This window comes from Netta rufina (assembly GCF_964035555.1).
Source record: "Netta rufina genome assembly, chromosome: 3".
Lineage (NCBI taxonomy): Eukaryota > Metazoa > Chordata > Aves > Anseriformes > Anatidae > Netta > Netta rufina.
The window spans coordinates 50,171,568-50,186,991 of NC_140125.1; the positions used below are offsets into that span (position 1 = coordinate 50,171,568).

The 15,424-nt window shown below is 42.7% G+C and overlaps 1 protein-coding gene across 4 annotated transcripts in view; it reads right to left on the reverse strand.

Annotated features, from left to right (window-relative positions):
* MAP3K4 (mitogen-activated protein kinase kinase kinase 4) overlaps positions 1-15,115 on the reverse strand; it is a 72,221-nt gene extending 57,106 nt beyond the window's left edge. For all 4 annotated transcript variants that reach the window (XR_014618330.1, XM_084284953.1, XM_084284952.1 and 1 more), the window contains exons 1-2: positions 14,956-15,115; positions 1,197-1,387 (exon numbers count right to left, since the gene is read on the reverse strand). Coding sequence is in view for 3 of the 4 variants with exons in the window: in XM_084284953.1 (XP_084141079.1) it covers positions 1,197-1,387; positions 14,956-14,987 (223 nt within the window). In the remaining variant the exon portion in view is untranslated. The remainder of the gene's footprint in view (positions 1-1,196; positions 1,388-14,955) is intronic.
* Between the last annotated feature and the right edge of the window lie 309 nt (positions 15,116-15,424).

Genomic DNA, 15,424 nt, shown 5'->3' on the forward strand with positions numbered 1-15,424 from the left:
TCATATACCAAAAATAAGGTCAATGTTGCATTAGAAGAGTTTAATTTAGCCAAAAAGCACAATTAAAAGCCAATAAAAGGAGCTTAATAATTCCAATGACTACATGCTTAACTGTCAAATATTAGATTTCTCTTCAATTTAGTCTATAGAAAAAATCTTTTGGTGAATTTTCACTTAATGGTGACATTACTCAGAGGTTGTCTGAAGTGGAAGGGAACGAAAACCTTTGGAAGATGTTTGCATGGGCCCTTTTACTATCAACTTGCACTCAACAACTCTACTCTTTTAAGAATAGACTGTATTCCCTTACTTATGCTAAACCATTGATTTTCTTCACTTTGAAAATGTAATCCTTCCAAGTAAATACTCTCTGATAATGTTCTCTGTTTTATATGAAGCAATTTTTAAAAATTGCTTCCAAAATATTAATTGGCAATAGCCTTTCTGCCATAATAAGTTTGGCAAATAACCTTGTTTAACATAGATAAAAACAAGCAAACAAAGAAAGTACCTTAAGCCTATTCTGTATGAAAATATTGAACATATAATCTGATAAAAAAGTGGTATTTGGTATCCATTATAAGCCCAGCAAAACTATTAAGACTGCCAGATTTTTTCCCTTCCCCCCCCCCCCCCCTTGGAAGAGTAGCTTGAAAAGATTTAGCTACCGCATGTGTTTTATTATTATTATTATTATTATTATTATTATTATTATTTAAAAAATAAGCATAAAAACAATTACCACATTTTGTATTTGAGGAAAATAATATTTAAAATCTTAAAATCCACATTTCAACCTAAAACTGTTTTATTTAGAAGTAGGTATCATTACCTAGTAACATTAGGAAAGAACATTTCTGAAGTATCTTTTGTTTGTTTTTTTTCCTAGATACAACTTTATGGCTAATACTTGGGCGAAAGTAAACAGCGCAAAGTTTATTGCCTCAGTAACATTAAAGTGCAAAATAAGCAGTTTAACCACTCTCATGATGATTTTTCTTCTTACACCCAAATTAATCTTTCTTTGTTGCAGTATGTGAGGTCTGCTTTCACTTATTTTCACTGTCCTTTCACTGTGTATCTCAGAGACTGGCTCCATCTTCTGTATATTTTCTTTTTTTAGGTAACAAAGGCTATAGCCATGACTTTTTTTCCCCCCCAAAAGGGGGGAAAAAAAGGAAAAAAAGCACACCTACCTTTCAAAGTGGCCCGGCTAGCAGGTCTCCCAACGTTATTTTTCTGATGTTTTGTTGACATACGCTTCATCTGGCGGGGTGTACTAGGAGGAGAAGTTCCATAGAAGGTGTCAGCACTTGCTTCATCTGATAATTCCTCAGGTTCAGATTCAGAGATCTTGCAAGTAGCATCTTCTGATTTGCACTCTTTCCTGAAGAGAATAAGTTAAACCATGATGTTAAAAATACTGAAAAAAAAAAGTGTCTGTTTAGAAAGCTAATCCACCAAAACAACCCAAGCATTCTGTGAACCACAGTGAATCTTCCATATTTTCATGCCACAGCCATGTGGCACATCTCCAAGAGTTTTCACAACCATAAAGGTAACATTCCAATCAAGGAAAGGATAGGCAACAGGAAACAAAGAAGACGTACATCCAGAGAGTATCTCTAGGAGAACAGAGTAAAGAAAATCTTGCATGTCGTTTATTTGCGTCTCAGAAAACTTGTGGTAAATCCAAAACAAGAGGGACATGAAACAAACCAAAGTTCAAAAATACAAAAATAATCACAGAATCACAGAATAGGGGTTGGAAGGGACCTCAAGAGATCATCAGGTCCAGCCCCCCTGCCAAAGCAGGATCCCTACAGCAAGTTGCCCACGTAGGCAAGGGGTCTTCCCTTCCATCCTTCACCTCCCCAACTTGTACATACCATGCAGTCAACTTCTAAGATCACTGAAAAGGGTCTCTACCCTTCACAGAACTTTAATCTAGCACAGGGGACCTGAACTTATTTTATGTATTTTGCACCAATTTTTAATATTAAGTAGGTTTAGTCTCAGAGTTGTTTTCTTTGTGTTTTTTGTTTTGTTTTGTTTTTTGTTTGTTTGTTTGTTTTTGTTTTTTTTTTTTCCTTCCTGTAGCAAGAAAATGACAGGGTCCCCACAGTAACTTTTTAATTACCCCTAACTACTTTGGCCCTCAGGAAAAATGCAGATAATACTTTGAAAGAACTGAGGTTATGCAAACATGAAATTAAGCTAATGTATATACGTTCTTCAAACCTGAAGTCTAGATGGTCAGCTTAACGACTGGATGTTGTGTCACTGATCTCAACAGAAAGCGTGCATCTTTGCAGGATGAGAGTCTGTATCAGTACAGAGTGTAGCAGAAAAGGCCAACCCTGAGTGGGACTTACCACATTTAAGCAAACACTGTAGAGCAGTATTACATACATTATTGCAAGACAATTCAGTATTTTAAAAATAGTGACTTTGTAAGTTATCAAAATTCTAAATTACTTTGATTTAAATTGTTCAAAGATAAAAAGCATAGTGTAACATTCTCTCCTTCAGTAAGGAACAGGTATGTTCCAAAAAAATAAAAATAAATTTTAAAAAAGAGAAAAGAGAAGAACCTGCCCAGTATCACAGTTGCACATCAGAATGAGACAATCAAAGCCCAGACTGCTGTGATTTTGGTCTCCCTTCTCCGCTACCAAGAGCTTGCAGCCCCTCCTTTGAGTCAATGCTGGCACTGAGCCAACGCCAGGAGCTGGTCTATCTGTAGGCTAACAGGGCAAAAAAAAAAAAAAAAAACAACAAACCAAAACAAGCAAACAAACCCCCACACATCTTTCATATGTAAACTCCGGGCAAGCTCAAAGCACAGCTTCCAGTGCCAGCTTCCTCTCATGAGAGGAGGTCAAACGAAGAACAAGCATGATGGGGCACGCACGCACCCTCCTATGAGGGTTTGCTTTAAAAATAAGTTACAACAAATACAGTAAATGACTAGTCGTGTCAGATACCAACAGGGAGGGCTTGCTCTGTCCCCTCAGATAGGATTACCTGGGCAGAGGGGCAGTCGGGCAGGATATCACTCATGGCTGGATCTCCGCTGAGCGGCCCCAGTGACTCACCACCACAAAATTACCCTCTGAGGTCAACAGCAGGAACACCGAAATTCAGTAGGTTTTTTTGCTTGCTAAGGTATTAGGAAATTTCAAGAGCAAATGTATACATGGAAACAATTTAAAGGCAGTCTGTGAACTACCTTACTGCCCCATCAGCGACAGATGACTTGAATTCTTCAGTCTTACAAAGGTCCACAACAAATAAAATCCTTTGGACAACTGAGGCTTCAGGGGAACATAAACAGCAGTAGGACAGGGTTTTAACCTTTTTGCTCCTCTTTTCTACCCATCTGATGTTTATCTACCTGGGGCAAATACAGAGAAGGGAAAGAAGAGGAAGGAGGAGGAGAGGAGCCCGAGGCCCCAGCAAGCCCCCAGCTGAGCGCAGGCCACGGCTCGGCTGCAGCTCCTGGTGACAAGTGGCACCACGACCGCCCCTCTGCCCGGACACAAGGACAGCAGGGCCCACTGCCTCAGCACCACCCTCTCACCAGGGAGAGGAGCATGCACTGCTCCAGCTCATATGAGGGGAAAAAAAGCAGGCTGCCTCACACGCTTTATTTCACGTTTTATGTTCTGCAAGGAACACCCTCCTGACTGCTGGGGGAGGCACAGAGACACATACATTTGACCTAAATCAGACAGAGCAAGGCCAGCATCAGCACCCGATAACTTCCCCTGCAATTCCACCTGGAACACAAGCGGCATTTTACTCGCTACTATTTGTGAGCCAGACGAGGAATGTTACTCATGTTCTGGTGGAGCGAGTCTGAGTGTCTGCAGGAAGAAATATGTCAGAATACTGCCAGCCAAATAGCAGCGAGATGACCAAAAATCACATACTGTGCTGTTTCTTTGCCTTTAGCTACAACCAGAAATAAATAGCCTAACATGCAGAACAGCAGTGCTCTCTGCAAAGCCACAGATAGATTTAGCGTGTGAATTCACCCTTCTCACGTTACAGCTTTGAGAAGAGGGCAGGCAACGTTACTATTACAGATAAACTCTAGAGGTTACCTAAGAAAAATGACTCAGGTGGTACCGTAGCACCACCTGTAGTTTGAGGAGAGCCCTACAGTGTATTTGGTCGTGACGACGACATGAAATCAGCAATACTTTTAGCCTAGTTTCTCAGCCCTGGGAAATCACGCTGTTTGTGTGTCTTAACAACCCGATTCAAGTAACTGCTAGTGGCCAAATACAACAAAGGAGCCTTTTTCGATGTAATTTGCTCCTACATGTCCTGTAAGCACTGAACTGGCGAAGCAGAACACAAGTTTACATCTTTTTGGGTGCCAGCAGAATTTTGTTCCTGAGAACTCCAGCAAACAGCGCGACTGCAGGAACAACTTCAGGCAGAGCACACCCCTCCGAGTTTGCCAAAGACAAATCAACCACAAGAGCCTGACCACATGAAACAAGAAGTCATTAGTTCCGATGCTTATGGAACTATTTATTTTTTCAGTGATCTCACTGGCCTGGCAAGGCCATGGGTGGGGCGCTGATGCTCCCGTGGGGCCTGGCAGAACGGATCCAGAGGCGCTTGTGTGAGGTCCCTGTTCCAGGACAGCTTGAAACGAGGACAGCTTACCTTCCTGTGAAAGCCACATCACACAACAGCAGCCGTGCTCGACCGGAGCCCTGTGTTAGCAGCTGACAGCATGTGCTAACTTGAGCTTTCTGATCCTTGCAGAGGGAGGAGGACAGCGGCTGCAACTCAAGTGTAAAAATTCAGCGTGCTCAGTTTAGGACTTCTATGCATGGAAAGTATGTAAATAAAGCCTGCATCTCAAGTCAGAGCTCTGATCAATTCCAGTGAACAGGAAGACTTGGTTTTGCCAGCAAAAGCCTTACTGTACAAGTGTGCCAGATGCTTATGGTCTGAACCAAAGGAGCAACATCAATTTAGTCACACCTATATAAATTCGTCTTATCCACATAAAACCAAATAGGTTGCAGACATACAGGAGCAGCAGCTGCAACCTGCTGGTATTATAAAGTTATCATTTTGACAGATTCCTGACAAAGCATTCATAACATTAGCGTGCTAGTTGCTTTTATGAACTAACCAAAGACTAATTAAATCCACGAAACTACAAAGCGCGCTGCTGGCAAAGCTAAATCAAATGATTGTATTGGTTAATATACAGAATTGTTGGTTCCTAAATACTGTTTTAACTGGAAAAGTTTGGCAAATACTAACGAAAGCGAACTTCTTGTTTGCTACCAAGAACTGCAGGTTTTCTTCCCCACAGCCAGTGGAAACCACCTTAGTCTTAATTATATGTATACACAAAAAGCAAAACCTAAGCAGATGACAACTGAAGTTACTATTTATCAAATGTACCAAGGACAGTTTAAATCCAAAGCTTATGGAAAAAAATGGAAATGTATAGCCTTCACGTTACACTACTTACAGGTTGCTCCAATCTTCCCCATTTTAACAAGCAAAATGCTTCTCCTCAGTTCTGTCCTTGGAATATAGAAGAGACGGTAGCCAGGATGCCTAAATCAGGAATACTAGGAAAGTTGCAAGAGCTGTGTGGTAGAGAGACAAAACAACCCTACAGCTTTAAAATATAACACGAAATAAATAACCAAGACATTTGCAAACAAGTAACTACGGTATGTTACTACATGTTGCATTTCAACCAGAATCTCAAAAATCAGAACCGAGAATTTCTTTGGCTTGTATGTGTAGCTCACAACAGGCATTTTATTTTTTAAGAGTACGTCAAGGAGGTGGCATTATATCTAATATTTCAGCTCAATCATGAAAACTGAAATACATCTTCCGGATTTTCAAAGGTCTGTAAACAAAAACAGGAGAGGGGAGAACTGAGGTTTGAGGGAGCAGGACAGGCAGCAAGATGTCTGGGAGCTGTTGCTGTTGGTTTAGTAGGAAACCACCAGTCAAACCTCATTTCCATTGCTTTATGGGCACAAGAAGACTCTCCATATACTCTTCATTTTAAAAACAAAAAAAAAACAAAAAAAAAAAAAAAAAAAAAAAGAGTTAAGCCCAGAGGAGATGTCACTCGTTTCAGGGTTTACAAATACTTGAAGGCCACAAGCCATTAGAAAAATATAATAATTAAAAATAAACTAACAGATGAAAAGACCACTGAAGACCACATGGGGACGTGTTAAAATTAAGTAGGATAAAGTCACACTGAACTGTGTGATTTTTAACCAGTATACATTTTTTGCACTTCCCTGACACTTTTGTAAACTTGCCTCCTGCTCTCCTTGATCCTCACAAGCAGCAGTTCAAGTACGTTAGGCCCTTGCATACATTAATTCAGGTTCAGCCACTGCTTATTATCCCATACCCAGCTTAAAAGCTTGCTGGTAATCAGAGCAGTAGATGTCAACTGATTCATCCACAAGCACACAACAGTAAATCCAAGTCAGTAGCATACAAGGCAGTAGCCAGGACAGCCACCCAGCACACAAGCCACCGCACCGTGCCATCCACAAGCAGCTGCTGCAAGCAGCTTCCTGAAGGTCCTGCACCTTTCCCACATCAGGGAGAGGCTCTCTCAGTAAATCTGATGGCACACTGCCATTTCCATACAGAGCACTGCAAGATCTGTACAAGGTTCACCACCAAGTTGCCAAGTATTTGTTCTTGACGTTCAATACCTTTGTTTTAAAGGTAAAATGTTAATTTTTCACGTATATGCTCTTTAACTGGAGCAGTTATACATTTCCATTTTTTTAAAACTTTTAAGTCTGTTAATTAAAAAAAAAAAAAAAAAAAAGGAAGAAAATGCTTCGTTGGCCTGTTCTTAGTAATGCACATTTTCAATTCACTAAGACAACAGAAAACAATCACAACACATTGCCAAGCAAATCTTTTTTAAACTAATGTAACTATCCCCAATTACAGTTACAAACATTACACTGCAAAACTAACCAATATCCCAACAAGAACAGAGCTGCAAATCATTACTGTGCTGCAGCTGCTAGCAATGCAAAAAGCGAACCCGATTGTAGGTAACCATCTGTTAAGGCTGAAAAACAAAAGAGTATCCAGTGAGAGCTGCTGAGCACAACACAGCTCTGTAATCGGCTGCTCTAATTCCTAGGTTCTGAAAATTTTCTTAACTGAAAGCAGAAAGGACTATAAAAAACAATTTTGCATACAATCTTTTCCTAAAGATCTACATTTTTCAGTATTAGAAATAAGTGATTGCAACTAGTACAGTTAAAGTATCTATTACAAACCAGTTAATGGCTGTGAAAGAAACACTGAAGCCTCCAGTAAGAAGCAAGAAAACTTTTGTTTTTTAAACGGGACAGCAGGAATTTGCTCAGTTTGCACAAATAAAACTGTACTTTTTGCTAAATACATCCTGTGCAAATCTGGCAAAGTGCTTATGGGAAAACAAATCGCCTGGTTAGCAGGATATGAAAATTCTGCAACTGGCACAGATCTGAATGGTCTATGTCACATGTTTCTACTGTGACTATACTTCTAGAGACAGTTAAAAAAAAATAATTGCTAAGTCTTTTAATTTCTCAGGACCTGTTTTTCAAGCACGTTTCTCAAACCCCATTCACATGTCCCTATGATCACCTTTACATCTGCACCATCCTTCCTTACTAGAGGAGGTGGCTAATCCTGTCTAGTTAAATGCATCCATTTCTCATCTCTTCTGAAAGAAGAGACACAGATACTTATGAGGGCCCCATTCAAGCTTTCATCAATTTCTCTACCCATAAAAGCAGCTATGTAACATACACCAGTGTCAAGGCTAATAAGGATGGGGAAAAGAAACAAATGTGAAACTTATCTTTGAAGAAAGTCTGAAGTAGAGATAGTGATGATACCCATAATGTCAAGAAGCGACTTGAGGAAAGGAAAAAACATTTTGTTGTGCAGTCATCTTAAAACATCACCCTATGGCAGAAGTCCAGGGCATTTCCATATTCTTTCCAAATTCACTAAGTATCTCCAAAAAACATTTTAAAGAAGAAATAGTACCAGCACAGGAATTTCAGTGTTAATTCAAATCAAGCTGTACATGTCCACATTTTCTCCTTACAGAGGAAGGAGGGAAGGCAGATCAGAGTTGTCTCTATAGCCTAGGAATGAAGAACAAAAGCATGCAAAGGAAAAAAAAAAAAGTAAAGTAGCACTTGGGCAGAGCAGAGGAGAATTTACTTATAACAGAAATAGCAACTTTACCATCTACTGTTGACAATAACTGAAAAAAAAACACTTACACCTTTCAGCAAGTAAGTCTGCAGATGTAAATATTAGAGTAATTAAGTTTTACAGCAGAGATGCTTGTAAAAGCACATGAAAGTAACATTAAGAAACTTTAAAAACAAGTATGAAATGTAATGAAGCTTAACCACACAATTCTCTACAGGGATGAAGCAAAGAGTCTCATAAATCGCTAAGACGGTAGTCATGGTAAGATGACACGGAAGAGGGAACCTGTTTCGATGCACTTTTTGTCTTTCAGGTTGCACACTCCCGCCCTTTCTGCACAGAATCACATGAGCTCAGCCACAGATCTGATGAAGAAACACATGAATGTCTTGGTGCACCAGATCAAGAAGCTGAAGTAAGAACTCCACCGCCACATGATTGCTAGATCCAGAGGGAATGCAGTGGAGGAGCTCGCCTTCTTCTCTGGGAGAGGCCAAAGGCAAGAAAAGGCAACCTGCTGTTCAAACACCTCGGGTGTGATGTGAAATAATACCCTCAGTCACACTCTTCTGGCTGCAGCTGAAGCAACTTAGGTGACTTCTTTCTGCTTTCCAGTGATGATTTGCCACAAGTCCCCAGCCCCCAGGGTGCGCTGGTAGAAGTGACCGAACCAGGCCTGGTTCTGCCCGAACAACCCAGCTGAGCTGGAACGTCTTTGTTAGCAGGCTTTTTCCAACTTCATCCACTTTGAATTTGATTAGGCAACCAAATGCACATCATGCCAGGCTAGCAAATTTCACATGGCAGAAATCCCTCGTTTGGGGGTGGGGGAGAGGAGCTGGAGGTTGGGAGATGGGAAGAGTAACTTCTAGTCTGGGTCAGCTGTAAAACTAATGCCTTTTTTTTTTATTTTTTATCTGCAGCAATGATAAAAGCAGAATACTTTGGCAGGAAGACACAGTAACACCTGCATCACTACCAAGAGCTGACGGAATTATGCAATTCCAATAGCTTATTATAAATTAACCCACAAACAAGGGCTCCTTGACACATACAAAAATTACAGAAACACTCTAACACCTGTCCAGTAAATAGAGTGAATTAGCAGCACAGTAATAACATCTTCTCCTTGCTATTTACAAACACAAACACCCAAAGCCGCTAGGAAGGCTTGACCTACATCCACCTGCTCGTGTGCTGTATGGGTTTACGCCACAAGAGCCAGGCTAACAGTTAAGCTCCAAGGACAATAAATCCCAGATCAGCCTGTCAGAAGCACAAAGCAAGTGCTTCTGCTGCAAGATCAACAGTGGTGAATAATAACAAGACTTCATTGCGATAGAACAACCAGTATTTCGGCAGAAAACTACACGGAAAAAAAGTCATTATTGGGGAAAAACTAATTTAAAGGTTAGAGTCAAACAGTTCATCTTTAATTGAATCCCACTGACATCTTCTCCCCCTTGGTAACACTCAGCTGGAGCCATTTAATAAGAACAGAAGGGCACAGCAAGCAAGAACACATTTCATTTCTACGGCAGACCTCAAGCACATCTGACTGCAGCCAGCACCCCGTTACGGAGACCTTTAGAGCACTGTACTTGAATGAAAACTCCCTGAGCCACCAGAAATCTCTACAGAGACCAGCTACATTTGTTTTAAGAGAGAAACTCAAACTAAACCTTCTGCTTCTCAAGATGCTGCGATCAGTTCTGTAAATCCTTTGACACTTTCCCCCAAATTCTTGGGCAGCAGCTTCCAAGTGTTCAAGTATTGCATTTATGGCAGAAAGATGTATAGTTGCAGGGAAATGCAACAAAGGTTATTGAAACGGTGGAGAGGTCTTGAAGGACCATCTACTGACAATAAAATCTAATAGACTTCAAAAATACAGAAACTGTCAAACAACAAGTTAAAAATAGATAAAGGAAGATGCAAATTACTATTCATCATAGGTTTTAATTCCAAGCAGAAATAAGAGTTATTGAGACCTATTTAAATAATCTAAGGAAAAGATTTGTCTTCTGCAATTTACACCAACTCGAGGTAAGTATAAAAATAAAATAAAGCTCTCATAACACTTTTGGCAGTTCTTCATGTTCTCATCTCAGAAAAAAATCAGAACTTTCTGTTCTTTTTTACTAGTATATTTGGAAACAGAAAAAGGTTAACTAAATTTTCCATCTTGGATTATTTTAAGTTTTTATGCAAATTTGGATTATGATGTAGAGGTATTTACAGAATATGCACGGACATTCAGATCTGAGCCTCTCCCTCCCCAGTCCCCCATACACAAACGTATTATTTGATTACAATTATGTCAAAGGTCATTTCAATACAAAAGAGTAAGAGATCCATTTCATTCTGATATTGCTCTGTAAGGTACAAAAAAAAAATAAAATTATGAAAACAATGAAAATATTGCTGTTGTTGTTAGGTTTCCACATCCACTATAAAGCCAACAAGGTGAGACTACAAGTGTAGAAGCACAGAAACAGGAGCTGAGGGAGTTGCACCCACCCAGCCTATCCAGTGCCCAGCTCCCTTCTCTTCCATGCCCCAGAACAACTGAAGTCAAGTATTAGTTGGTTTCAGTCACCATGCTTCATCCTTTGGCTATTAGGTTTGTACTACATTTCCAATCCCTACTATATCTTAACAAACACTTAGGAATTTTTTCTTAAACTGATTTGTCCAAGAACATCACTTTATCTTTGTCTTTCACTATTTAAATGAGAAGTTCTGAAATACGTTTTCATCACCACAGTAAAGATGGTTGAGCACAGTATAAATCCAAGGGATAAACGCTGCAGTTAAGTCCTTGGCATCTGCACAAATCAGATACCAAGGTCTTAAGCTACTCAACCTCTTCCTCCACCCCCCAAAAAAAAAGATGGATTTTCAGGAATATTTAAGCTACCACAGTCAAAGTTACATACGAACAGAGATACCATGACAAAAAGCGTTTCACTGCCAGACTCAACTATAAGCACAACATATGTAGCAAGGACACGGATCTACACCAAAAGATAGTAAGATCTGTAACAGGCCATGAAATTAAAATGGCTTTCTCCTCTTCCCCCACAATCTCCCATGCACAAACTTTACTCTTCTGGCAGGCAGTTCCACTTGTAGTTGAGAAAAGCTATCGGTTCTGATCCCAAAATTTCAGTGCATCTTTTAGACGAAGTCAAAGTCTACAAGGAACTTCAGGTGAAGTACTGCAAGTTAAACACAATTTTAGTGGAAGCTGGTACCCAAGTACTTTGTGCTTCTGCGAGCTACATGTAGATGACCAGTCCACAGCCTTTGGGAAACGCAGGCAATGCAACGGAGCTGCAGCACACCGTGCTGCTTGGAGCATCCCGGGCACCAAAGGCTTCGTGTCCATGGACAGCTCCACCACGGGCTGAGAAGTAACAGGGATGTGTGTAACTGTGGGCCTGCTCCCACTTCGGGACACCACTAACTTGATGGTTGTTTCACAACTAGAACAGTGAAAGCCTTTAAATACACTGCTCTACGAGAAGCCATCAGCACGTAAACTAGCAGCACACGTGAGCCAAGGGCATAACACACAAATACCACGTTAGAAAGCACTATGTGACAGTCAGTCAACACTACTAGGTGGTAGCAGGATGCAGAAGGAACAGAATGAATTTCCTCCTCCTACTCTTGACACCAGTGGCACTGAAGTTATATCCCACTTGTCTGGATCTAGAACAAACCAGGTGAAGGTTCACAGCAAGCCGATGAGATCTTACAGGCCGGGCTCTCGGACTGGACGTGTTGCTGAACATCTGACAGCTCAGTAACACTCTAGCTCGGGTGTTAAGAGCAAACATTTCAGTTTGGCTTTACTTTTGCAGTTGGTCAAGGATGCACATGGAACAATTTTGATCTACTTAAAGGAATAAGATCTTTTTTAAAATCCAAAAATTTGTTAATAGGTTACAGGCAAAACATAGCATCAATGTAAGTAACACTTCAGAGCAGGGGAAAACTTAAGGAAAGTAACAGCCCTGCAAACATAAAGAGCATAAACACACACACTCAACAGCAAATCCAGCCACACATCTGAAGAACCAAAGCTGATATGCACGTATCATCTTGTGCTGACAGAGGCCAACACGCTATTTGACTAGCAGTGAGTAGTTAAACTGCACCTCAAACTGAGGATTTTTTTTTTTAACAGAATGGTTTGTACATAATCTAAGAAATGTGGCTGTCACAGAAGCCAAATCTTTAAAAGGCTGTAAAACTCTCAACTCCCTAAAATAAGAATTACCGCATATCTTTCATCCCTTCCTTTAAACCCAGCAGATCTGTTTTTCATCACAGCACAGTTTGCATTCCACAAGGGCCAATATCACTTGCTTACATAATAGTAAAACCAACCTTGACACAGACAGCGCTAATTAACAGACATAAAAACAACTCAAGCAGCCGCACAACGCAGACTAATCCTCGCTGCTATAAATGCCAGAGACATCTCAACAAGCGCTTCATGTGTTTGCGCGTAGGTGGAGCAATCAGTCATTCAGCCCAATCTTGCACATGTAAACAAGCAAATGTGATACATAAAAAACAGAGATTATATCTTACCTTATTTAAATGCATGAAAATAAAAATTAAAGAAAAAAAAAAACAGGAGAGGGTGGTAAATCTACACACTCAAATCTAATTTCCAGTTGAAGCTACGATCCTAAGTTAATAAAATAACTTGAAACTTTTTCACTCACCATCAGTCATACAGATACAGTCTGGCAAGCAGAAAAATACGCTAAGCACAATTCGTGACATGACCTCAAGCTTCCCCCAAACAACAGCTGCTGCCGACTGACAGCCCAATTCATTGTCATCATACAGCCAACAAATCTGATAGACAGACCACCAAAAACTCCCCCAGCGCAGAGGAAGCCTCCACATTATTCACAGTTCTGTCCTGCTCTATTCAGCCTTGTTCCTTCATTCACCCCTTGTGATGGATTTATGCCAAGAGAAAAGAGAGCTACAAGCAATCAAGGACGAGTAACCCTCCAGCTCTTCGTACCTTCGCAGTGCCACCAAAATTGGCAGCCCAACAAAGGAAATGCTTTTAAGGCTTCATATTTGCTGTAGTGAATTTTCTGCCATAAAATTATTGTGAATACCTAAGATTGGTGTCAGAAGATTTGGTGCCTGTAAGACATGATTAAGAAACATCAAAGACGTACCCGTTTCAGTTAGTGTTGTACTTCATAGAAGTGGAAACAGCTTGAAAACTTTTTGCTTGCTTTGTAACAAGTATATCTAAATGTGAATTCTTCCCAGAACCTTTTAGCAGCATCATTTCGTTTATCCGTAATGACTGCAGCCGACCCAACGCTCAAGGGCAATCCTGTCTCAAATTCAACATCTACTCTTAGGCTCCCTGAGTGCTTCTTGGTTTGAAGCCACCTGCCCTCTCTCCCCACCCCAGAGCATAAGTTAAAGAAGGAAAGGAAGACTTAGAAAAAAAATACACATACTTTTGGAGTGGAATTCTCAAATATTTTGGAACATCCAGGACTAAGGACTGCATAATCCAAGCAAAGCCAAGAATATGTTGCATGCTTACCTTAGATTTACAAAAGGTACCATTGCATTTCTGATCCAAAAAGACCGAATCCTTACACAAAGATCAAAAGCGTTCCAACACAAAAGGCCGTGTCACAACAACAAAAGCAATCAACTTTCTTTTTTAAACAAAGGTAACAAAGGTAGGTGCATTGCAAATGAGAATGGCCAGGTACTTGCCCAACAGAATTCAATTTAACTGAAGAAGAACGCATTATACCAACATGCTGCCGGGGCACCTCGTCATAGAAACACATTCGTACTCCACGAAGAGCACCGAAAGCAATGAGCATATTTCATGGCACCAAATGCATTTCAAACTCTCACGCCTGGTACAAGGTCCTGCAGATTTCAGCCAGATTCTGACCTCACCGCTGCAGTACCCCATGGTAACTCCAAAACTTAAATGAACTTTAATTGCATTGAAGAAGCCTCTGATGCTTTTTTTCTCTTAAAAGCAATGCAGAAATACAGTATTGCAACAAGCCGGAGAAACAACCCTCTTCTAAAGCAGATGTGCAATTGGCACACAGCGTACCTACCGACGTGAATCACGGCCAAGCGCACGCACTTACCCGACACAAATTAAGACTACCTAATTGTTTGGAGCCACCTCCCTCCCTCCCACCCACCACAGCTCAGCTCCGCTCCGAAGTTAACTAATTCAGTTTTCCTCTGCCGGCTGGAGCCGCCGCCACAGCACCCACACCCACATCCGACTGACACAAACCCTCCCGCGACGAGCAGCGCCCGGCAGCGCTCAGGGCCGGCGCCGGCAGGAAATGCCGGGCTGTGCCTGTGTCCCACCCGGGCTCTGCAGGGCCGGGGGGCACGTTTCGTTTCCACCAGCCTCGTTTTTTATTCGCTTTGCGCTCGAGCTGCGCTGCGACCCCTTGGAGCTGCAGCAAGGCACCCACCGCCCCGCTGCCGCTGGCGTTGCACGGGCGCTCCCCACCTCCCTCCCGCTGCCGCTGCCCGCATCCCGCAGCGCTTTCCGTGCACGCAGCGAGCCTCCGCGCTCCCCCTGCCCTCTGCCTTCCCGTGCCACAACCGCAGCAGATCCCCGAAGCCGTGCCCGGCAGCTCGGCGCCCCCCGCTCACCTCCCCCCCGGCGGCGGCGGCGGCTCCTCCATGTCGGCGGCAGGGAGCAGCGCGGCGACGCCTCTCACGCGCGCAGCGGGCCCGGCATGGCGGCGGGGCGGGGGCGCGGCGGGGCGGGGGGAGGCCCGGAGGGGCGCGGGCGGGGGGCTCGGCTCTACCCGGCCGCCGGGACCCGGCCGCCCAGCGCCGCCCGCGCGGCCGCCATCTTGGGAGCAGCCTCGCAGGGCAGCGGAGCCGGGAGCATCGCTACGGCGCGCGAGGAGGGACCAGCCCCGCAGGACGCGCTCGCCGCCTCGTCGCTCTGCGGGGCCCCGGCCGGAGCGGCTGGCTCCGGGGAGTCGCCCCCCGCCGGCCCTCGTCGCCCAGGCGCCGCCCCCGGGGCTGTGCGAGAGGCGGTGGAGGTCCCCGGGAGCCCTGGGGAGGGCGGAAAGTGCGGTGGAAGCGCTGCCAGCCGGTAGCGAGCCTCCCT